This window comes from Panthera pardus, unplaced genomic scaffold (assembly GCF_024362965.1).
Source record: "Panthera pardus isolate Hobbes unplaced genomic scaffold, ASM2436296v1 HiC_scaffold_13, whole genome shotgun sequence".
Classification (NCBI taxonomy): Eukaryota; Metazoa; Chordata; class Mammalia; order Carnivora; family Felidae; genus Panthera; species Panthera pardus.
In genome coordinates this window covers 52903652-52928457 of record NW_026526688.1, presented here as the reverse complement: position 1 = coordinate 52928457, position 24806 = coordinate 52903652, and the positions used below count along the sequence as shown (strand labels likewise).

Genomic DNA, 24806 nt, shown 5'->3' with positions numbered 1-24806 from the left:
TCCACTCCTAGACTAGAGTGAAAAAGGACAGAGAAAATAAAACTAACTGAATAAACAAGGTGTGAAATGTACCCTTATCTCTACGTGCTTATAGTTTGGCTTAGGAGGAAAATGGAGTTTGGTGGGAAAGAATAAAATAACACTGAATGATCTAAATGATATTCCATGACAAGGATAAAGTAGATAAAATTCGGTACCAATGTGATTAATTTCCAAGTATACCCATGGAAACACTGGGTTAGGCTAGAAAGGCTAGTGAGAGGAAGAGGGACAGGTGACAGGATTTGAGAAGGGTGTATGGTGAAGAAGGGGGTGGACACTTCCTGTGAAAGCAGAGGAAAGGGATGCTTTCTCCTGGACCTCCCTGAACACCAATCAAATTAAGAAAAATAGAAACAAAAATAAAAACCAAACTCCCAAAAATAAAAGTTTCATCTCCAGTGAAACAAGGAAACAATTCTTACCCTCATCTACAGAGATACTGTCCAATACGATGGAAATTCAGATCACATTGAAGAGCCATACCTCTCAGAGACCTCCAGCAGGTTGTAAATTTCCCAGGTAAGAAAATAAATGGGATTGGAAAGAAACAGGCAACGTTTTCATTATTTGCAGATGAAAGAATGGTCAACTTTGGTAAACAAATTTGTAAGACCACTATGGAGAAAGTTATCAAAACTTTGCTAACGGATGTATAAGATGACATGACTAAATGGGAAAAGATACTCTATTCTTGGATTGGAAAATAGAGCAGTATTCTTTCTTCCAAACATCCTGAGCAAATCTCTCATTTTAATGCAGTCCCAGCAAACTTCCCAACAGGATTTCTTAAATGCAACTGGTCAGGCTGAGTGGCAAATTTATAAGGAAGAGTTATTGTATAAGAATATCCAAGTTAATTTTTATAGAAAAAGAGGAGAGGTTGCCCTGTCGGAAATCAGAACAAATGAAAGTAAGCAGGTAATGGCACAGAAATTAATGTAATGATGTTCATTACAGCCTTCTCATGTGCAGTAGTGAAAAACTACCTGCAGAAATACAGCCAACGCATAAGAAACGGGGAAGCTGTAGTATAAAAAGACTGGCATTAAGCATTAAATCCTTTCAAATATCAAAGTACAGCTAAACAACTGTAGGAATTATGAAATAGAATGTAAGTATCACATACTTTTTTTTTTTTTTTTTAAACAAACTCTACGCCCAACATGGGACTCTAACTCACAACTCTAAGATCAAAAGTCACATGCTCTACCTATTGAGCCAGCCAGGTGCCCCATATGTGTCATGTACCTTTAAAATGTAGAACTAATAAATCTTCTTAAGAGAGTGAGGTAGATCTGTACTGATATGGGAGAATATCCAAACAGATGTGCTTCCACGGAGAAACTAAGCTGCAGAAGAGTTCTTATGGTATGATCCCATTTGTGTGCAGGCAAATGGCACTGTTCTTCCTGGGAGGCCCTTCCTGGGGGAGGATCATATCATAAACTTAAACATAAGCTTGCCTGTGATACTTGCTTTGATTAATGACATGTGACTAGAAGTGTATAAGCTACTTACACAGCTTCCAAGCATAGGCTTCAAAGGCCACCATGTGGTTCTGACCTAGCTTTTTGCCCCTGCCATGAGGCTGGCATGACCCAGGTAGAGGTTGCACATTTAGCCTGGACCCAGAGCGAAGCACACATATGACAGACTTGCAGCTGACACGTAATGTGCAAGAGCAAAAAATACATTTCTAAGATAGTAAGCCATGAGATTTGGTGATATGGAGCAAAAGCTAACTGTAACATTGTTAAACAGAACCAAAAGCAAACATCAGTGTTTTATAAATATATCTTTGAACGTATCAATAACATGTCTAATATATCCTAGAGAAACTTTTCTTATGTATATAAACAGATATGTACAAGGATGCCTATTGCAGCATTGATTATAGCAAAAATTAAAAACAACCTGAATATATATCAATAAGGAAATTAAAAATTGAATATGATATATTAGTGTAATTGGAAAGTTATAAAGGTAACTCAAAGTACCTCCACATTTATCAACATAATTAAAACTCAGAAACATATTAATAGTCAAAAATAAAACTTGGAGAAAATTACATAGCATGTTGTTTCTTTTTTTTTCAAGTTTTTTTAAAAGCTTATTTATTTATTTTGAGAGAGAGCAAGCAAGCAAGCATGCGAGCTTGAGTGGGGGAGAAGTAGAGAAAAGAGGAGAGAGAGAGAGAGAGAGACAGAGAGAGTCCCAAGCAGGCTCTGTGCTGTCAGCGTGAGCCCGATATGGGGCTCGAACTCACGAACCGTGAGATCATGACCTGAGTCAAAATCAAGAGTCAGAAGCTCAACTGACTGAGCCACCCAGGTGCCCCGGCAAAGCTTCTGCATGGTCTCTTTCTTTATTTTTATTTTTAGCTGCAGTAAAATATATGTGACATAAAATTACCATTTAATCTTTTTTAAATGTACAATCCAACAGTGTTAAGTATATTCATACTGCTGTGTAACCATCTTTAATCTTCCTAAACTGAAACCCTGTTCACATTAAACAACTCCCTTCTCCCTGTAGCCCCTCGTTACCCCCATTCTACTTTCTGTCTCTGTGGATCTGACCACTCTAGGTATCTCACACAAGTGGAATCATACAGAATTTATCTTTGTGACAGGCTTATGTCACTTAGCATAATGTTCTCAAGGTTCATCCACGTTGTAGAATAGAATACGTCAGCATTTCCTTCCTTTCTGAACAAATACTCCATTCTATGTACATATATACTTCATTTTATTCATCCATGGGTCCGTCTATGGATGCCTGAGTTGCTTCCACCTTTTAGCTACTGTCTCTCTCTGTCTCTTTTTAATCAATAATGTATTCGTCTTTACAAAAAATAAAAAATAAAAAATCAGGAACAAACGCAGAGCTGTGCATTAAATAGCAAAACAAAACAATCAGATCTTGACCCCTATGGCTGCTATTTATTGACCCAGCTGGGGAGATTCCTCAGGGCATAGTCTTTGTAAGACTCAGTCTTCTAGGAAGAAGCTCAGAGGTAGCAGTAGCTGCAGAAAAGCCAGACTGAAAGGAAAATCCTGCGGCAGCAAGGTCCTGAGGGAAAGAAGACTACCCAAGCAGCCCAGACCTGACAGAGCTGTTCAGGAGCATGTCTGGTGGCCTCCATGCATACAGTTCCTTGAAATGGGAGGACTCGTACCATCGTACCATCGGTGACACGGGGAATGGGAAGGGCACCGGCCCGGGCAGTCAGGCTGACCTGAGTCCCACCAGCCTCAGCCCCTTTGTGGCCTTGCACATCCCACAGCCTCAGTTTCTCCACCTGCTAATGGACATTGCAACCCCTTCCTGCAGGACAGTTCTGGGAATAAATAATAAAACAATGCCGGAAGACAGCAGGGAGTGTTTGCTGGGCCTTGATGCTACCACAAATCTCTCCAAACTGCCCAATAGCTGGGCAGGCTGGACAAAGCTGTGAATAGAGACCTAGGCTTCGTTTTCTGCCTATATTTCTAACCAGCTGCCATCCTCAGCCCCTAATTGAGGACCAAACAAAGGCCCCTGCTCCTGATAATAATAGCACAAGTAATTCCCTTGTTTCTGTTTTTCATATTCTATTCCTATTTTTGGTAGAGTCATTAAAACAACCTCACAAGTCTTCACCCTCCCTGACTCTCACAGATGGGCAGAGCTGGAAGGGCCCATAGATGTAAGAGGTGTCCCATTCCCAATTCATTCATTTTCACGAAAGAACTGGAAGCCCAAAAAGCCCATATGGACAGTGCAGCTTCCACCAGTACTCCTGAAAAGACAGCCTGATCACTTCTGCTAAGACGGGCACCAAGTCCACGCCACTCCTCCAGGAGAGACAGAGGCATAAAGAAACCTAGATCTGTCTCCAGAGCATAACACACGCCAGAGAGGAACGCCCAGGAAGGCATATATGTTGGGTTATTACAACAACAACAAAACAAACTAATAAGCAACTCCTCCTTTTCTTCATAGCTTTCTCCAAACCCTCTCACACTGTGGCAGCCACCAAGGATTAGATACCTTGTCTGGCAGAAACCCACAATGCAATCGACTTGCCCCCTGCTTCTCAGCAAACACGATATAGCACCATGAGAATGTTAACCATTTGGTTAACAGTCGGACCCTAGGAAAGACCCTAGGAAGCAATTCATGGTGAAAGGGGGTGTCCCTTATTCTCAGAGATTCCCAGGCACAGTCCTTGTCAGGGCTTTCTCAGAACATGCACACCCTCCCCTACAGCAGCCATACCACAACCGTTTCTTTCTGAGCACAACCCAGTGGTTATTTTTCCTTTTGTTTAGATCTCACTGGACGCAGACAGCTGGTTCCGACTCCCTTAGAACGAGTTTTAAAATGTTCTAAAGCTATGACAAAAGTCACTCTTGAGGTATCTACAACCCTAATTAGCCTCTGCTTATGTAAAGGCCCCCCCTATGTAGAAGGAATTATAGACACTAAGTTGGATGTAGAGTCTATGTTCCTGAATGTAGATGAATACTGAGAATGAGAGCAAATTCTAATACAAAAACCCTCATTTAATTCAACTTGGTAGCCACCTAACCCTCTATTAGTGGAACCAACAAGATCCTATTTGAATGATCCCTTTAATGATAACACCAAGCGTTTACTAATGAATGACTAATGGCTAACATTTAAAAGATACTCCCTGCATGTCAAATACGATGGTTTATGAACATTTTTTCCTATTTCTCACAGTAACACTACGAAGTAGCTTCTATTCAATCATATGGACATGAAAACTGGGGAACACGGCAAGAAGAATGGCTAGAATTTTAAATCAGATGCTGACTCTCGATCTTAAACACAAGATTCTTCTGCCCCTCCTACTATCAGCTGCCAAATGGTAAAAAGTTGGAGGTCCCAACAAGGAACATAAGCAATAGTTCTGGAGTGCCTGGGTGGCTCAGTCGGTTGGGCGTCCAACTTTGGCTCAGGTCAAGATCTCACGGTTTGGGAGTTCGAGCCCCGCATCAGGCTCTGTGCCGACAGCTCAGAGCCTGGAGCCTGCTTTGGATTCTGTGTCTCCCTCTCTCTCTGCCCCTCCTCCGCTCATGCCCTGTCTCTCAGAAATAAATAAAAATGAAAAAAAAAGTATTAGTATTATAAGCAATAGTTCTGAAAATGATGGAAGTAAGCCGGGCTAATGGGCTCTGCCTTCACCACGAACAGCTGGTTAGATGGTCATCTCTCCCCTCCCCAGCAGATCTGTCTTCTTTGTCCTTTTCCCCCCTCACTACCCCTTCTGTTTTGTCCTGGGGAAAGGGTCCCCTTTATTAATGCCATTCCTGGAGATGTGTTTACACAGGGCAGGAAACTTAATATCAACATTCCCCGAAGGAAAGTGTCTTGTCACTTCTGTGAAGCACTTCAGGCAGGGAGAGACCAACCTCCTGTCCAAATCAAAAGGCACTTACACCCTTTAAACAGAGTCTGACGGGAGAGTTTGTTTCTACAGAGACTCTTTGAGTTCCTGAGCTTGTGTGTTAGGGTGAGGTTGAGAGGCAGTTACTCATATACACAAAACTCTCCCTGGTGCCTCAAGAGGCTCTTTAAGAAGGATCTTAGGAATCTATGTAAAGTGGGGAGGAGAAAAAACAGTGGATTCAGGACAAACTCGATAACCAAAATTCTACAAGTGTCTGTAAACTGGCAGGGAAAGATTATAATCGGTCTGGCTCTGAGGCCAGAACACTGATAGGGTGTGAAGACTTTGGGGGGTCCTTAGGAAGCCCAAAGGGGCACCATCAGGGCCCAGCAGAGCACCACAGGATCAAGGAAACGAGCCCAGGTGGCTTTTACAAAGTAAAACATGGAGGGCACCTAACCATGTTTTCAGCTTCCTTTCTTGGCATCTGTTATGCTGGACTGCCCCTCACTCCCCTCCTGCCTTCAGTAGAGCTTCTCTGCCTCTATCACTCTCCCTAATAACCCAAGGGCTCTCTCCTGTTCCCAAGGCTTCAGTAAGAGTGATGACCCCATAGATTTGAGCTCATACAACCTGCCTCCTGGAAATCTCACCTGTATGTCCCTCACTCAGGCTTCAGACCCACCATATCCAAAATAATGGTCGCCCCTCTATGTGCTCTGTTTCCTTGTTGTTAGCTCCGAGAAAACCATTGGGGTCTTCTGTGCTCTTCTCTCTCCTGGCCTTCTAGGTTTTGGCTGCCTTTGCAAGATTCTTACAACCCCTCAATCTCCTCAGTTCCCCTCCAACCCATCCTGGGTCCCTCTCCCTATAAAATTGGACATGCTCATTCCTAGACTTCTGTCTCTCAGATTCCTTTTACAGGGATGCCTCCCCTCCTCCTACTCTAAGTCTCAGTAGGGCCAGCCTGCAGGTATGAGTATGTGAGCCTGAGGGCCCACACATATAATTTTTGATGAATTCCAGGCTTTGTCTTTTCAGATAATGAACATTTATTATCTACTATGTCATTGTAACTTGGGCCCCAAAATGAATGACGTATATCCTGAAAACACTTCCAGGCTACTGAACTATAATCCAAATAAAAAGATAGTACCATAAGATACAGGGAGAACACTGGCCCTGTTTGAACACTGACAGTTCTGCCCAGAGACATATCAAAGGCTGCCTGCAGAGATAAGCCCACTGCAGAGATTCCAAAGAGAGATCCCACTCCAGATTTCACACATTCACAAGATCGACCTTCTGCTCCCTCTTTGCTTCCAACAGGCAGTACGAACCTGCATTCTTGTTTGTTTCCAGTTCTTCCACAGGCAAGTGAGTGAGAACAAGAGAAAAAAGTTGTCTGCATAAAAAGCCATTAGGGAATTATTAGGGTAGGAAGAAAAAAATTAGCCCACCAGATAACTACATGGTTGCCAAGGTGCTGAGTAAGAATTGCTAGCCATCGTGACACTCCCAGTGTGCCAGGGCTCCGGTGTCTATGCTCTTCATCACCATTACAGAGAACAGCAAGGCTGCCCCTCCAGAGTCAAGAGCTCGATTCAAATGCTCCAATTATCCTGGCCTTCCCGTCAAAGACCAAGACCTACTGAGCCTAAGCGGTAAAACCCAAGGGACTTTCCAGAAAGACAGAATTTGCTCTTCTCTCCATAGGAAAGCAATCAAATAAGAGACTCCCAGTTCCTGCCCAGTGCCCTTCCTAGAAGTGCCATTTATTTTCCAGGCTGACCCAGCAGTCAGAGGCTGCCAGGCAGAAGGGGAAAGTGATGAATCAGATTCCCCAGTCCCTGGGCCACGAAGGAGGCTTAAATGGGACTATGGGGTGAGGAATTGTACTCAACAGTTTACTGACTTTTTCAATCCAGCAAATCAAGGTACTGGGCAAACAACAACAACAGCAACAACAACAGCAACAAAATGGTATGTGTTTCTGATGGGAAGTAGACCCCAAAGAAATAAAGGAATGACTAGACTTGGTCCACATGACTGGTCAGTGATGTGAGACCTCAAATCCAGGATTTCTGCCTTGATCTTGTGTCCCATATGCTACTATGTGTCCCCTCCTTCCCACCCCCACCCCCCACCCCCCCACCCCCAGCAGGAGATTATCAGCTAAGCAGAAAGGATATACAGCAGGAGTGACCCTCTATGACAACAACATGGAAGAACAGCTCAAAATCCAAAATAAATGAGGCAAACTCAAATTCAATTTCCAGGTGGGTTCAAGATGACCACCCCCGAGGTACATGGAAGTAGGCTTACACATACTTCTCACACCTCTTTCTCCTCGAACTATGGCTATAGAGACTCAAAAGAAAGGTAATGACCACTGTTTTCCCCCATACCCTTCTTCGGCCAATTCGGCCTGGTGATTTCCTCTTGCCTTTCTTTCCATGTCTTTTGCCTCTACTCACTCATTCTCCAGGCTAGAGAGTACTTCTGACAGCTTCTCACCGAGTCACCTTTTTGTCTCCATACTAGCCAGCCAACACACACACACACACACACACACACACACACACACACACACACACGTGTGTGCACACACGTACACATACACATACCCCTCTGTGTGTATGCTCAATTTACTGATTCAATATATTTGCCCTCTATTCATAAAGCCCCAAACTCCTCTGCCTAGATTTCAAGGTCCTGCATATCTGGTCCCAACTGTGTCAACCTTATCAATCCCTAAAATGGAAGCAGGCTGCCAGAGTGCTGGGAAAAGTTTTGAGATATGGGTGATAACGTCCAAAATGTTTAACGTGGCCATCTAGGGTGGAGCCCTGTATCAAGAGGCAACAGGAAGGGGGAGTCTACCAGGAGTAACACAGCTCATGTAGTTGAAGAGGAGCACAAAGCCAAAAGCTAGAAACACTGGAGGTAACCGTGAAGTCAAAAGGCAAGGAATGACCAAACAGACAAAACTGGTTTCGGTAACAGATTGCCAGTCAAAGTGTCGATGTTCTTTTTCTGAGACTCTGTGGATGTCGTGGCATAAATAAAGCAAATGTGAAATGATGTTGGGTTGTTGAGAATGTAATTTTTGGTGTGGATGAAAAGATTTACAGCTATAAAGATGCATGAAAGATGTAAAAAGCTACAGCTTCCAGGGAAAACAGTATGGTGGTTCCCCAAACTGTAGGGAATTACCATATGATCCAGAAATTCCACTGCTGCGTATCTGCCCAAAAGAACTAAAAACAGGGACTCGAACAGATATTTGCGTGCCATGTTCACAGCAGCGTTGGTTCACAATGGCCAAAAGGCAGAAGGAACCCACGTGTCCATCACAGAGGGATGGATAAACAAAATGTGGTATATACATACAATAGGATATGATTCAGCCATTAAAGGAAGGAAATTCTGACACAGGCGACAGCATGGGTGAACCTGGAGAACATTATGCAAAGTGAAATAAACCAGACGCAAAAGGACAAATATTGGATGAGTCCACTTACATGAGGTAACTAGTATCAAATTCATAGGGAAAGGAGAATGGTGGCTCACAGGGGCTGGAGACAGGGGGAATGGATACACAGTTTCAGATGGGGAAGAAGTTCTGGAGATGGTTGGTGATGATAGCTGCACAACAATGCGGATGCACTTAATGCTGCTGAACTGTACACTTGAAAACGGTTAAAAGGGTCAATTTCATGGTGTGTATATTTTAGCACAGGTTAAAAAAAAAATGCATAAAAGGAAGTGAAAACTTTTTTTTTAGTCCTTAATTTCAATCCGAAGTATGGTACCGACACGTGACTTTTTTATCTTATCTTTGGGTGGGATGAGGGAAGTTTTTCCAGACTTTCTACTGAATGACTAACCCAATAACAAAGAGCACAACCAGCAGAGCTGGCTCTAGGAGTGGTGTCCAAATTAAAAGGAGCCAGGGCTTCCTAGGGAAATGGCTACAGCAAGGTCTAGGGGGAGAAAACACTAAGAAGAGCTTGGAGTATTTTGTGGTATGGAAAGCACAAAAGGATTAAACTACGATTTTGTCTGGGGCGCCTGGGTGGCTCAGTCAGTTAAGCGGCCGACTTCAGCTCAGGTCATGATCTCGCGGTCCTTGGGTTCGAGCCCCGCGTTGGGCTCTGTGCTGACAGCTCAGAGCCTGGAGCCTGTTTCAGATTCTGTGTCTCCCTCTCTCTGACCCTCCCCCGTACATGCTCTGTCTCTCTCTGTCTCAAAAATAAATGAACATTAAAAAAAAATTTAAAAAAAAAATACGATTTTGTCAAAAGAACTCAGGAGCCCAATTTAGACAGGTTCCCACTGGCAAAGACGGAAAAATCTGAGCATCAATTAGGACACTAGCTAACATGGATTACAACACATCATATACATTTAAATCTCTGAATTCTTAACAATACTAAAAAAAAAAGTCACTGGTCAGGGAACTAATTCATTATTTTGAACACTGAAAAGTAAAGTGAAAGAAACAAGCATTCATCCTGCCTTTCCGACACAAGCTGTATCTCAGGGTGACCAAATAATTGGGAAACTGAAGTATTTTTTAGTTGTTACAGATATATTCCAGCTAGTAAATGAAGAAGGAATGAGAGCATTAGAATGTTACCCTTTGCAAGCACTAATGGAATCATGGACTTAGGCACTGTCCATCAATGGCTGCTGAATGTGATCAAGACTATTTTTCCAATTACAGATTTACATGAAAAACAGGGCAGAGGGGTGCCTGGCTGGCTCAGTCGGTTAAGCATCCAACTTCATGATCGAGGTCATGATCTCGAGGTTCATGAGTTCGAGCCCTGCTTCCGGCTCCACATTGTCAGCGGAATTCTTCCTCTCTCTCTGCCCCTCCCCAACTTACGCGCGGGCTCTCTCAACATTAAAAAACAAAAACAAAAACAAAAACAAAAAAAGCCAGGACAGAGGAACATGTTAAATGTCGTGAAGGAAATGCAATCAACAGAATCTAGGCTGGAGATGGGAAAACTCTACGGCAAGAGCCTAGTTTCTTCAGCGAATATACCATAAGAAAAAGAAGAAAGGATGAAAGGAGAACGTACAGATTAAAAGAATTTGACAGACATATCAACAGAGGCAACATATGGACCGGATCTGAGCAAACAATCTAAGAAAGTTAGACAAGCGGAAAATCTGAACACTGGATAGTTAATGATATTAAGGAGTGACAGTTAATTCAAATCAGAGTGATACTGGCATTGGAGCTACATGTATTTTTAAGTTTTATCATATCTTTTAGAGATACATACAGAAGTATTTATAGATGAAGTCATAAGTTATCTAGAATTTCCTTCAAAATAACATAGTATGGAGGGAACGGGGGGGGGGGGGCATACAGATGAAATACAGCTTGTCATGAGGTGATATTGTTGAAGCTGAGGGCTGAACAGTGACCCTCTACTTCTGCATACATTTGAAACTTAACATTACAAAATTTGTTTAAAAGGCAAGAATTGAAGTTAAAATCTTCATCTTCACCTCTAAACTTCCTGGGAGGTAGGTGCTCTGGCTAATCCATCCTTATGGGGTCTAGTGATGCATACCTGCATAAACAGTGTTGTTCTGTGGAATTATCCATATTCTTATTGGAGGCCACTCCTGGCACCCACTTCTCTAGGGATAATACCAGAAGCAGGCAGGCGGGATTACAAAAGAGGGTGGGGACCCCGCCTCCAGGGGCAGAGTAGCCTAGTCCCTCTTCTTCCCAGGGCAGGGAGGGATCTGGCTTAGGAACTAGAGCTGGCCTGGCATTTTGCCCTTCTTTCCACCTCAGCCCAGACACAAACCATACAGCCACGCTGTGCCCTGCTGCTAACACACATACACGTAACTCCTCCAAACCATCCTGCTAGCATGTACCGCCTTCCCATCAGAGTTCCTTCTCTAACTGGGAATGGGTGCAAAAACACAGAGGGAAGGCAGCCATCACCTTGCCACAGTGAGGCAAAAACAAAACTAAGAGCCACTATTTTCAACCTTTCTACACTATAACTGAAGCGATACATCCAAGATGCTACTCGGGTCCTGCCTCTGTGCTGCTTTCCTTTCAAGTCTGCTCTAACCCAGGCCAAGTTCGAACTCTACACGCCTCAGCTACTTCCTGGCTTCCTGGCCTCCTGGCCTCCCACCTACATGGCCGAATAGCCAGACTCCAGACACATCCTCAGCTTGTACTATCCTTCCCTGCTATGTAGCACCCCCCTAATCACTGTTTAGGACACAACACAGGAGTTCCCTCCACCAGGAAGCCTGGTCTGAGGTGACAGGGCCACTTTCGGTACCCTAAGGGCTCCCAGGGAACCCAGATTTACTCCACTAGAGCTCTCCCTACACTGAAAGGGCACAGTCACTTCTTACCTCTCCCTACCACACTGTAAGTGGCTGGAATGCAGAGACCATCTTGTTCACTTTTGATCTCCAATGCCTAACGAGTGCCCTGCTCTCAGGAGGCAGGCAAAAACATCGGCTAGCTGGTTCACTGGTGTTTGAAATAGAGCCCTACCTTCTGTGGATCTCCACAGGCTCCTAGAAACTCAGACACGGGCATGGGTTTAGTAATAACAGAAAAGCAAAACCAAAGGAACAATAAACTAAGACCAACTCTGAGGTAACTTAACCCATGGTTTCCAAAAGTTGTTTTACATCTTAGTAGTTAAGTATTTTATTATGTATAATAAAAAATAAAACTGTCCATCAAACCCCAAATGTCACAGATACCGTTGCTTAAAATGAGGCAGGTAACCATGGAAACCTATGTTACAGAGACTGCATGCATTTGAGTTTGATGCCCAGGCAAGCTCGGGAAGGTTACGAGTTACTATGATAGCTTTGGTATGATAAAGACAAAGTCAACATGAACTATTATCCTGGGGGCTGCTGTAATACCCAGGATTTTAAATACCCCAAAGGGCGCCAGAGGCAGCCCTTCTCACCACTCCTTCCCCTGGCCTGATATCTTAGTCTTATAATGCAGGTACTCAAGCGGAGAGAGGCACAGTAAGCTGTTCACACTTGTACAGCAGGAAAAGAGAGCACAGGACAGAATCCTAGGGGCCCTTGGTGCCAGACTCATGTGCTTTCACCTCGTTGATTTCCCTTTCTAAAAAAATGGGTTGAAAGCTACTGCTCACATTTATTATACACAAAAATCAGAAGACTGAAAAACTAAATCTTTACACACAGCTCTCCCATTTGATTGGCTAGCGGTTCTTTTTACCAATTTCCCATTGTTGCTCTACTTCAGGGGTCTGACTTGAGGAGTCAGTCTGGATCACTGATCTTTAAAAACTTTTTTCAATGCTGGAATAACTAAACACTAACTTTTATGACTGTTTAAGTATATACGTATACACATGCCTGCATATGTATGGTAACTAAGAAGTCAAGGATTAATGCCTAACAGTGGTTATCTCTGGGTGCTAAGATTACAAACTCTTTGTGCACTGGTTTATATGAGTTTTTCATTTTTCCATATTACATGGAGTTTAATAAAAGAAGGATAATTTTTACTGATACTATTTGAAAAAAAAAACAAAAACAAAACAAAACAAAACCAAAACTATTTGCTTTTCTGAGGCCAACTTTGACCTGGAAAACAATTTGCTTTTTTCAAATCAGCTGTATTTTCCTATTAAGTGTGTATTCCGTGAGAACCACATTCTTTATTTAGGGTCAAGTTAAGTTCTTTCTGTATGCTAGGGAAAGGTTTTATTTGTTGTTTGTTTTCTCCCCGCCTAGTCAATTTCGAGGGGTAACTTGTATTATTGCCTCTCTTTACCAGGTTTGATTTATGATCTTGGAAGTCAGGTCATTCTTTGCTAGGTCGAAGAGAGAAAGAAAGAAAAAAAAAAAAAAAAAAAAAAGGTTCCTCCACCTAATACCTGATAAAATATCTGAAAAGGTCATTGCAGACCTTGACAGAAACATACAATTTCAACCTGATCTGATAAAACAACAACCAGAAAACTTTTATCAGAAGAAAACATAACTTGCCATTTCCCAGCTCAATTGACTGAACTTTTTTTTATCTGCAATGACAGACCTCGTAAGATAGGAAAAGCTGCAGATAAGAAACCAAATTGAGTTGTCTTGAATCAGATCCGATTGTCTGCCCCTGGTTCAAACTCCCACACCTGCTCTGAATGGGTCAATGAGAGTCTCTTGGCACGGTCCCCGAGGGGTTTGGAAACATTGCAAAAGTAGTGAACTTTGAGACTTCAGCGTTTATTCTGCGATTATAATTAACCTGCTCACCAGTGGCTATTGATCAATTCTGAATGGAGGTGATAAAGTTTGACTGGATTTCTAGAAGTAAAAATGGAGCTTTAAATCGGGAGGAAAAAGGGAAGATTCCAAAATAATTTAAGGACCAAATTCAGCTTTAAGATCTGCAATTAGGAAATCCCAACGCCTATGGTTTAACAATCCACCGAATTCTGGTGGTATCTCCTTGATTTCTCATCCACCAAAATAAAGTATATCTGGGACAATTCAACACAGAGTGAAAAACTCACAATCCACTTGGAACAGCTCTTCAATGACTTACAAGAATGGAATGGCTTACCTGTCTGGATTATATTCCTCCTTAGGCAGAAAAAAAGATACTCTGAGCCATGAAGTCAATTTTGGGACTCCTGCAAAATGCTGAAGACCAGAAAACCAAATTCCCTTCATTCAGATAAGAGGCTTGAATATCCTGGCTTAATTCTGATTACAGAGCAGTAATAGATAAAACCATAGGCCCCCTGCCAGAAATGAGAAGGCTTCCACTGGCGGCTTCTGTGTTCAGCTCAGCCCAACTCCATGGGGCTCTTCCAGCCTGAGGTTTTATTCACTGTCCTCATCCATCCCCCTATCCCCTATTCTCATCTTCACTAAAAACATAATTACTATAGTGCTTTTCTCCTGTCCTTTCTCTGCTCCTACCACAAATACATTTGAATCTTCAGAGAAAAGGGAATATGGAGATGGTTCTGGAGATGGTTCCCCTAAAAGGGGAAGGATTTTTGAGAAAGCCATATGGTTTTGCTCTTCTTTTGCAGCCAGCAATCCCCACTCCTGCCCCAGAATAGGAGAATCCTCTAGTTTGGAGGGTCTGAATTCTGGGAAATGTCTCTTCAATTCTCTGCACAAGAGAATCAGGAGCCTGAAAAGGGAGTTGATGCAAGGCAGGGGTTCCTAACAAGTGCAAGGTGGGCTGTATCAGAATGAGATGGAAAGCCACTAGAGAAGATGTTGTACCTGGAGAAGCATTGAGGAAAAACTACACTGGGGAGAGGGAGCAGGGGGAGACCAAGTCACAGAAAATACTAACATCTGAGTCCTTCAAACACAACACACCTTCTCGTCCTGAAGGGATAAGCGCCCTCATCTTGACAAATGCAAGAGGTAAATGAAAGGAAAACATGGAAGTCCTGGAAGTGGGACTTACCTGAATTCTAAGCCAGAACTGTTGCTTACTACTACGGGGAACTTGGGCAGATTACTTCATTTTTCTGAGGATCAGTTACCTCTTCTGCAAAATGGAGATTATGTCTGCCCTCTCAAGGACTTAAAAGTCCCTATCACAACTTCCCCATTTACCCTTGATAAAGGATCCAACTCACTATCCATAAATTGCATTTATATAGTGCAAGATTACAGGCATATATGTAGCACAAGACATAAGCTACTGTCCCTAAAAAGTTAACTAGTTTCCAAACATTAATGTATCCAAACTTGTAAATTTATTTTGTACAAATTAAAAGAGATCAGAGGCCATTCCTTTTATAATCCCACTCATATTATCTTCTCTACTTTCTTTAGAAGGAGACAAAGAAATAGCTATATAGATAGCCAATAAAATGTTTAAATAATCCTTCATGGAATGTGTTACATGAGCCCAGGTCATGGTCCATGGAAGGTCAATAGAACAGAGCGATACCTATTCTCAAACCACGAGAGGGCTTTATCACCTGCACCTTATTCAGGATGAGCAAACCAAAAAAGTCACCAGCAGACAAATACTTTCAGGTGTCAAAAAGGCCCCTTCAAGTTCTTAAAGCAGCAGTATCCAGAGGCCAGCAAGAATTGCCCTTTGCTAAGAGCAAGGCAATGGAAAAACCAGCACACCTTCCTCTTCCGTATGCAAACAAAAGCAGCATGCATTTGCAACTGGCTTCAGCTCTAAATTCAGAACAACTCAATCTCCTTAAAAGGACAGGCAGAAAAGAATTGGTTAAAAGACTTACCTTGCCTGGGGGGAAGGTAATTTATTTTTCTAACATAATCCCTATCACTGCCAAGGTTGTTTCTGGTTCTAGTCCCAAGATAACCTGAGGGAGAACTACCATACCAGCCAAGAGCACCTATGTATGTGCCCCCAAGGCCAGCCTGACAATTGCTGAGATTTGCTACCAAGAGACATTACTGAGAGTGGAATAAGCTTTTTTTTTTTTGTCCCTTCAGTAAAGCAATCTCCTGTTGGATGAGCAAAAACCAAAAGCTAAATTCAATAAATAACAATTTATATCATAAAGTACTTTTCCTGGACATCCATAACTCTAAATATAGAACCCTGTTTTAGACAAAAAGAGGGAGAGAGACTCTCAGGAAGTTAATTCATGAATGCTGTATGTCTCTTTAATAACTGGTTTAATATGTTTTAATTGGTAATATATTCACATGGCTCAAAATTCAAAAGGTTCATTTTCACATCAGTATTCACAGCAACATTATTCACAAGTGAGGGAAACAACTCAAGTGTCCATGGTGGATGAATGGATTGAAAAATGTGATATATACATCATTCAGTGTTAGGAAGGAAACCATATGACATGTTACAACATGGATGAACCTTGAGGACATTATGCCAAGTGTAATCAACCATGAAAAGATGAATACTATATTATTTCACTTATATGAGGTACCTAAAGTAGTCAAATTCATACAGACAAAAACTAAAATGGCAGTTACCAGGGGCTGGGGAAGAGGAAATAGAAAGCTGTTGTTTAATTGGTTTAGAGTTTCAGTTTTGCAAAATGAAAAGTGTTTTCACTGAAAACCTGTTTCACAATGATGTGAATACACTTAACGCTACTGAACTGTATACTTAAAAATGGCTAAGACGGTAAAGAATAAAATGAAATAAAACTAGGGATGCCCGGGTGGCTCAGTCCGTTAAGCATCTGACTTTGGCTCAGGTGATGATCTCACAGTTCATGGGTTCGAGCCTCACATAGATAGGGCCGTGTGCTGGCAGCCCAGAGCCTGGAGCCTGCTTCGGATTCTGTGTCTCCCTCTCTCTCTGCTCCTCCCCCACTCGTGTTCTGTCTCTCTATCTCTCCAAAAATAAACATTAAAACATTTTTAAATAATAAAAAATAAAATGAAACTTAACCTTAACCTCCCTATATTTTTTTAACTTCCCTATATTTTAAATATATTTTCTTATTATTTAAATGGCTAATAAAGAAGCATAGAAGTGACTATTAAAAAGTGGTTAAGTTGGTTAAAAATTCAAAAGGCTCTAAGGCATATGTGGTAAAAATGCTTTCCCCACCCTTATCTTTCACCTACCCAGTTATCCCTTCCATGGGCAAATGACGTTACAAATTCCTTGCAAATATTTCCAAAGATAAATTAAATATGTTCAAATGCATACACTCCTTTCTTCTCTTTTTAATGTTTGTTTATTTTTGAGGGGGGGGGGTAGAGTGAGAGGGAGACAGAGAATATGAAACAGGCTCAGGCACTGAGCTGTCAGCACAGAGCCCAGTGTGGGGCTCAACCCCACAAACCATGAGATCATGACCTGAGCCAAAGTCAGACACTTAACTGAATAAGCCACTCAGGCACCTCTTCCCCCTTCTCTTTTTTTTTTTTTTTTTTTACACAAGTAACATGCAATATACATATCCTGTACTTCTCTTGGAGACAACTCTATTACCATTACATAATGAATTTCCTAATTTTTAAAGCCTATGTGATATCCTATTGTTTGCACATACAGTATGTATACAAACACTCCCCTGATAATGCACATTTAGGTTATTTCCAATTTCTGTTATTACAAACAGGGCTGTAACTGTGCCGGTACATTTGCAGAATAAATTCCTAGAAATTAAATTTCTGGGTCAAGGGTATCTACTTTGTAATTTGTTGGATACCATCAAGGGCTCTCCAGAAAGGTTGTACCAATTTACACTCCCACCCACAGGTATCAGAGTTCCTGTTTCCCTACACCTCTGAGTATGTTTGTTTTCTTAGCTCATTAGAGTTTAAAAAAAAAAAAAAAAGGAAAGGATACAGAAGAAAGTGTTATCTAAAACTGTCTCCTGTGCATCATTCCACCTGAGTGCTTAGAAAGAAAGTGCCTAGCAAATGTGGCCTGACCTTTTGATGGGACACAATTGGGCAGGTGACAGATCTCACTGGAAGCAGTGACACACCCCTGGCCACCCCACACACACCTTCCCCATTTAATTGGTCCTCAATCTAGCACCACAGACCAGCCCCAACTCGGACTGACCTGCTCAGGGTGGTAACCGGAAAGTTAAACAACTTTGGTTTTCTCAAAGACTGACAAATCATTCTGTGGCCAAACAAGCTACTTAAGAGTTGATCTCACAAAGTTCCCTACATAAATGAACTGGCTCTGAAAGAAACTGGCTTAATTGATAAGCAGTCCCCAGAAGATCCAGAAAACACTTTAGAGTTTCCTACCAACCTATATAATAAACAAACTCTCGAAACACCACAAATGAGGCAAAGCTTTTAAAGAAACCATTCGGGTAACACTGGGTGATATACATTTTTTCACTGTGTTATTTTTTTAACCCTTAAAATTATTTAACAATTTTGAGATCCTTTGATAATATTATAATTGCTTGTTTCTTTATTACCCAAAGGAATTATTTCATAATAAAACATATTTTCACAGCTTTCCAGTAACATCTACCACAATGCTATTTCCTTCATCGCATATTTACACATAATTCCCATTGTCCCCTTTCTGCCTTAAATATTTGCAAGCATTAATATAAAAGTCAACTTTATTGTGGTATAATGTACATACAAAAAAGTACTCCTGCTTTTTTATTTTTTATTTTAAAGATTTTATTTTTAAACAACCTCTGCATCACACATGGGGCTCAAACCCACAACCCCAAGATCAAGAGTCACAGACTCTTCCCACTGAGCCAGCTGGGCGCCCCCATGCTCATTTGAATAGTACATTTCCATCCTGAGTTTTGAAAAATTGATACACCTGCGTAACTACCCTCATTGGGTTCTTTAAAAGGAGACAGTCATCTTACCTGCTCTAGCCATTTCATGTGCACACAAACAATGGACCCTAGCCCTTGAAATGCAAGAAATTCCCTGCCCAGCTCCACTGGCAGATGGCAACACCATACCTCCTTAAGCGCTTTCAGTGCCCAGGGGGTGTTATTAAGATAAGTCATATTCCAGATTCCATATTCCATTTCAACAACTACAATCACGTGTGAAAAAGTGTTCTTGCCAAACCTAATGTCCGCTCGCCTGGAGGAACACAACGTTAAATAAAAGGCCTTTAAACGTTAAAGTACCTTTTAGGTTTTTTTACACGGTCCTTCTCTCTCTCTCAACCACCCTGTGACTTCTCCTCCCTAAACAGTTCTGGGGGGGGGGGGGGGGAGCGCGCAGGTGGTCACAAGGGTTGCAGAACCCTCTCCCACCCTGCTCACTGTACCCAGAGGCTCTCCAGTGGACCTCTGAAGCAGCCACTGTGTGTGTGTGTGTGTGTGTGTGTGTGTGTGTGTGTGTGTGTGTGTGTGTTGACCTGGGCTGAGTACTGTGGTGAGTACCTCCTAGATCTCTACTCAAATAAATATTTGCCAAGTGCTCAGCATGTGCCTGGCACTTAAATATGAGTAAGACTCTGTACCTGCCCTCAGTAAGGTCACATAATTCCATTAATGCAGCCTCATTAATGATTTCAACAGTTGTTTCAGGGTCAGGTTCATATTGAACTTGGAATGAATTGAAGTTCATATACATTGCCGTCAAGGCAGAATAATTCCTTTCAACCTAAGTGCAGGTCTTTATTGAGGCCCTTGGTAGCTTTCATCACTTTGATTTTTGTCTTTTCCAGTAACCAACATAAGATACTAACTCTTATTAAAACTGAGGCAATTAATACCTCATGAAAAAAATAAAGCTGTTCTCTTAGTTCTCTTCATTGAAATTGAAAGCAGTTTCTGAGGTGAAGAGTGAGTTAGTCTCTGTGGTTTTACCTCTGGTCGTAAATATATTATTTACACAAAAACCAAGCTGTGTTGGGTCATTTCATGGTACCACAAAATGTGATGGCAAATGAGGGTATAACTTTTTTCCTTTTTTTCAAAAAGCAGGTGCCTGGCTTTTCCTGGCAAACTCCTATTTACCCTTCCAGACCAAATGCAGATGGCACCACTTGGGTGAAGACTTCCAGATTCCTAGACAGAAGAAAGAACCACTTCTGTCTTCTCTCCTTTTCTCTCAGCTCATTCCTGCAGCATGTTACTGGGTCATTTACCCATTTTCATGTCTTTAGGGTGACCAACCATCCCCATTTATTGGGGACTGTCCTAGGTTTAGCACTAAAAATCCCAAGTCCTGGGAAACCCCTCAGTCCTAAGAAAATCAGAAAAATACATCCCTCTGCATGATAGTGAGTAGCTATTTAATAAAATAGCCATCACTTATGAGGAGCCAAAACCAACTACTTCACAAACACTGCCTTATTTTTCGAATTTAAGACAACACCGAAAGCAGTTATGATTATCACATTTTATAGAACAAGAGAGGAAACTGAGAGGTAAGTAACTTGCCCAGGATCACAAGGGTACCTGGAATGGAATCCAGGCTTGCCTGTCCCATACCACCACACTGTATTACCGTTTGAGAGTCCAATGGCAGCTCCATACAGCAAGCTCTCGATAAATCTCATGGAATCAGTAATCACTTATCACCATGCTCCTATCACTCAGCATCAGCTAATGTGCCAGTGTTGGTCCTTGAGACAGCTACCAGGCATTTACAGGAGGGTCCATGTGATAGGAGGGACATATATAAAAAGCATATTTATTTACATGCACTGCTTTTAACTTAGCTGGCTTTTATGTAAGTGCCACCTGCAGAACACGCTGAAGACGTGCATGCCAACATGCTCTGCATGCCTCATGTTCCCTCACAAAGATAACAGGGAAGCTTTCCTGACTTGACCATTTAACACACTTGGCTCTGTCCAGGCGAGCCAATCCAGCTGCTAGGCCAGACCCAAGGGCTGTCTTCAGGTGGGACCTCCTGAACCAATGGCACAGAGCAGAGTACTGGGAAGACAGGCCACACTTCTCCATGACGAGGTGCTCCGTGGAGGTCAGCTTACCATTTGTTGATCCTTTAATTTGGGAAACATTACTGACTTCAGCACCTTCCTAGCTGGTATGGGTTACATTTTAGAATTTAAGTACTGTGTGCATTCACACAGTGTGTGTGTGTGTGTGTGTGTGTGTGTGTGTGTGTGTGTGTGTATTTTTAACATTGTTGCGGTTGTAACTCTCCTGATCAGAAAAGCATCCTCCATCTTTGTCTTTTGACTCCAGGTGATAGGGGTTAGAAAGCAACCTCTCCACTCCCTCCCACAAGTTCAAAAAGCAGAACTATGGGGAGGGACCATTTCTCCCTGTTTTAAAACATAAGTTCTAAAGAAAGTTTTATTTCTAATATAATTTATTGTCAAACTGGCTAGCATACAGTGGGTACAGTGCGCTCTTAGAGTTTCAGAGAGAACGCAAGAGTTCGAGAACGCGGGGCCACAGTGCCCCACCCCCTCCCCAACACGCCCACCTCGAGCTGCCATTGTATGGAGATACTTCAGGCCAGCTATCTCACTCTGGGCCTCCCGAAAGGCTCCGGAGCCAGTTGCCCCTCCTCCCCCAGGGGGTGCCGTCTGGCTCCCCTGAGAGGGGGAGGGGGAAACTAGGAGCTATAGACCCAGCCCCGGCGCCACTTCCACGGTTAATCAGTTTACCTGGGATGTGTATTTGGCTGCACCCCCCTGGGGACCTTCCCTGGCCACCCAGGGTCAGAGGATAATTTAAAAAACTCTTCAAAGCCGGGACCCTTCTCGGAGCCAGCTTAAGACTGGAAACCTGGGAGGGACAGGCTTTACTCTTCAAAGTGAGAACAAATGCGAAAAGATTTAGCACTTAGTAGGTAGTCAGTAAACGTTAACTTTGTTTCTCGGGTCTGGACTTCACCTCCCCGCCAGAAGCCATCTCCAACCAACCCGATCCTGTCCCTTCCTGAAATTCGACAAGACCAGAGGTGTTGTTTTGTTTTTTTCCATTTTGAACTAGTGGTTGCCACTTCCTTTTCTCTCCCTGCGCAAAGCACCCGGACCTTTTCTCAGGCTTCATTTTGTTCAACTGTAAATCGGAGCGGGGTAGCACAGGCTTGCCGTCCTTGCCGGGTCTGACATTCACAGGAAATATTTAGTCGTGCCCGTTAGATTATTTCTAACCCCGGCCCTCCGAACAAGAAGACGCTCCACTTACGGAAGCTGCTGCAAAGTGTCTATTTAAGTCAGGTCTTACAAAGAAGCCCCTCTGCGCTTCCCGAGTTCCTGGACGCTGACCAGGCATGCGCTTTCAGTGCACCCCTCACAAGTGCGGCGGCATACCAGCCGCAGTGCACAATAAGTGCACAGAACGCCGTGGCCCCGAGGCACCCACAAGGTGCTAGCCTCCGTTCAACCCATCTCCGCTGCTCCAGTCCCTCCTTTGTTCCAGGTGTGAAATCCCGACAGGAAAATCATCTGCCACTCCGAAGGATCTTCCAACTGGGCCGCCAAATGGCCCAGAAGATCTTGGGCCCTAGCCAATGTAATCAGTTCCCTGCTGAGGACCCTAAGGGAGGGCCGAGAGGAAATGCGAACAGAAACCCCGCGACTGCTAGTGCTGTCCATCAAGGGCTGCCGGGGCTGCTCCTCCCAGCTCTTCGTGGAGCCTGTCGGCCGCCAGCGCTCACCTACCCAGCGCACAGACATACCCGACGTCGGGGCTGCTTGGGGACACACTCAGACCCTGCACCCTGCAGTCCTCTCTCTTTCAGAAAAGCATTTAGGAAGCAGGCCTGCCCTCACCTAACAGAATATGGGCTTCTTGGGGCTGTGACCTTCACCACCACCAAACGTGCCGCGGCCACCAGCTTGTCTTCCACTTTCCTTTCCTTGGAAATTCACGCATCCTGCCCCCTCCCCACCGCTCCCCACCATACGCACACTTGTGGAAAATTAAACGCCCCAAGCAGTGTTCGGGACAGCCTGTTCCGGGAGCCAACGGGCCCGGGTACTTGCGCTCAGTACTCACCGAGGTTGGGGTGTCGAGCGGCGGGGTTGGCCCTGCCGGGCAGGCTGTGCAGCACCGGGCTGTCGAAGGGACCGGCGGAGGCGGCGGCGGCCGCGGCCCAGGACGCGCCCACGTCGGCCATGTAGGCTGGGTAGGGGCTGGAGTAGGAGCCTGCGAAGCCCGCACGCCCGTACTGCTCGCGGCCGGGGAGGCCCGCGCCCGCCGCTCCGCCACCACTGCTGTAGGCCGCGGCTTCCCGGGCGGCTGCGGCGGCGGCGGCGGCGGCCAGGGACCCGGTGGTTCCCGGGAAGGAGAAGCGCGGGGACACAGGCGGGGGCGTGTAGGCCGCTCCCTCGGCCCCCGCCTGGCTCCAGCCCGGGCTGCTCTGCTGGGTTCCGGGCCCGGCGCCCGCCGGGGCCCCGCCGGAGCTGCCGCCAGAGGTGGCTCCGGACGCGGCACTCCCGCCTCCGCCCTGGAGATAGGACAGGCCCAGCACCGAGGAGGGCACCCGCGGCGTGGGCACGTAGACGGGAGACGAGGCAGCGCCCGCGCTGTGCATGAAGGCGCCAGGGCCGCCCGCCTCGTAGGCCCCGGGAGGCGGGCCGTGGTTGGCGGCCATGGCCAAGCTCTGGTACATGGCCTCTGGGAGCTCTCCGCCTCCGAGTCCTCTCTCTCACTCGCGAGTCAAGGCGCAAGGCGGGGAGAGAATAATAATAATAATAATAATAATAATAATAATAATAATAATAATATACAGGTGACGGCTGTCACGTAAATGAAGATCCAAAATCAAAAGTAAAAATGCAAATCCCTCAAAAATATATACGTATTAAATCCAGCATCGAGCAAAACACTCTAGGCTCTTGTTTACAGGAAAATCCCAAATTGAACTTTTGGTTCTTCCCGGAGGTGCTGGAGAAGGGGCGGGATCTACCCCAGGGCCTAGAGGTCCTGAGCGCCTACACGAGTGGCAGAAGACACGGGGTAGTGCCTGGGCGCCGGTACGGGGCACGGGCCTTCGGGTCACGCCGGTGGCTGTGGCTGCGCACCCTCTTCAGGACACCCGCAGACTCCGGCTCTGGGTGCGGTAGGCTGGCTCCGATGCGGAGGGTTGGGTTGGCTCCTGTCCTCCTCGCCGCAGCCGCGGTCCTAGAAGAACGACAAAAAGGGACACAAGTTCACCCGGAGCCCACTTTCCTTGTGCTCGGCTGCTTCTCCCGCACCGCAAACCAAAGAAATCGCCACTTTCGGCGCCCAGCCTTGGAGGCCACGAAGTTCCGAAGGAAGCTGCGGTCTTTGTTTTTCTCAGCCCGCGGGGTCTGACTGCCCCAGGGAAGCCTAGGCAGGGGAGCCTTAGAGAAGTGGGGCTTCACGGTTATTAGACATGTAATTATTGACTGTGACCTAGTCAATTTTTTTTGGTATTGCTTGTCAGGAAAGACTCTTGTCACAGATAAGTTTAAGGGTTTCAGTTTTCGCCGGAATGCCTGGGACCCAAGAAATATCGCTCATCTTTGTTCCCCGACCCAACCCTAAGCGTCCCTGGCCATGAAAAAACTTTAGATTGCCCATGAAACACAATGACAAACTTTAAAAAAACCAGCAACTTAAGAAAATTTTGTTTGCAATCTTTTTATTAAAACTAGAGGTAGAGTCTAAATGTTTACACATGAGCATAGTGTCTGCTAAATCTCTGTGAAAAGGATTGTGAAATCTCTTATCCATCCACACTACCATATGGAAGTCAAATCAGACGAGACATTTGTTTCTGGCAAATAGTTATATTTTAGTGATTTTGCAGATTGGATATTAAAACCGGAATAGTGAGGGAAATGTACAATTCACTTTGTGGAACTACTCACTGGACCATTCAGATTCACTGAATGGGTTTTTTCCCATATAGAATCACTGGTCCACCCGTGGAGGGAAATCAGAACACCAATGACAAACTGAAGGGGAAGAAC

General features: G+C 44.2%; 1 protein-coding gene across 3 annotated transcripts in view; it reads right to left on the bottom strand.

The window, feature by feature from the left end:
* Positions 1-24806, bottom strand: part of GATA4 (GATA binding protein 4) — an 80144-nt gene that overhangs the window by 25642 nt on the left and 29696 nt on the right. For all 3 annotated transcript variants that reach the window (XM_053901110.1, XM_053901109.1, XM_053901111.1), the window contains exon 2: positions 22864-23991. In XM_053901110.1, coding sequence (XP_053757085.1) covers positions 22864-23479 — 616 coding nt within the window. In that variant the 5' untranslated portion in view covers positions 23480-23991. The remainder of the gene's footprint in view (positions 1-22863; positions 23992-24806) is intronic.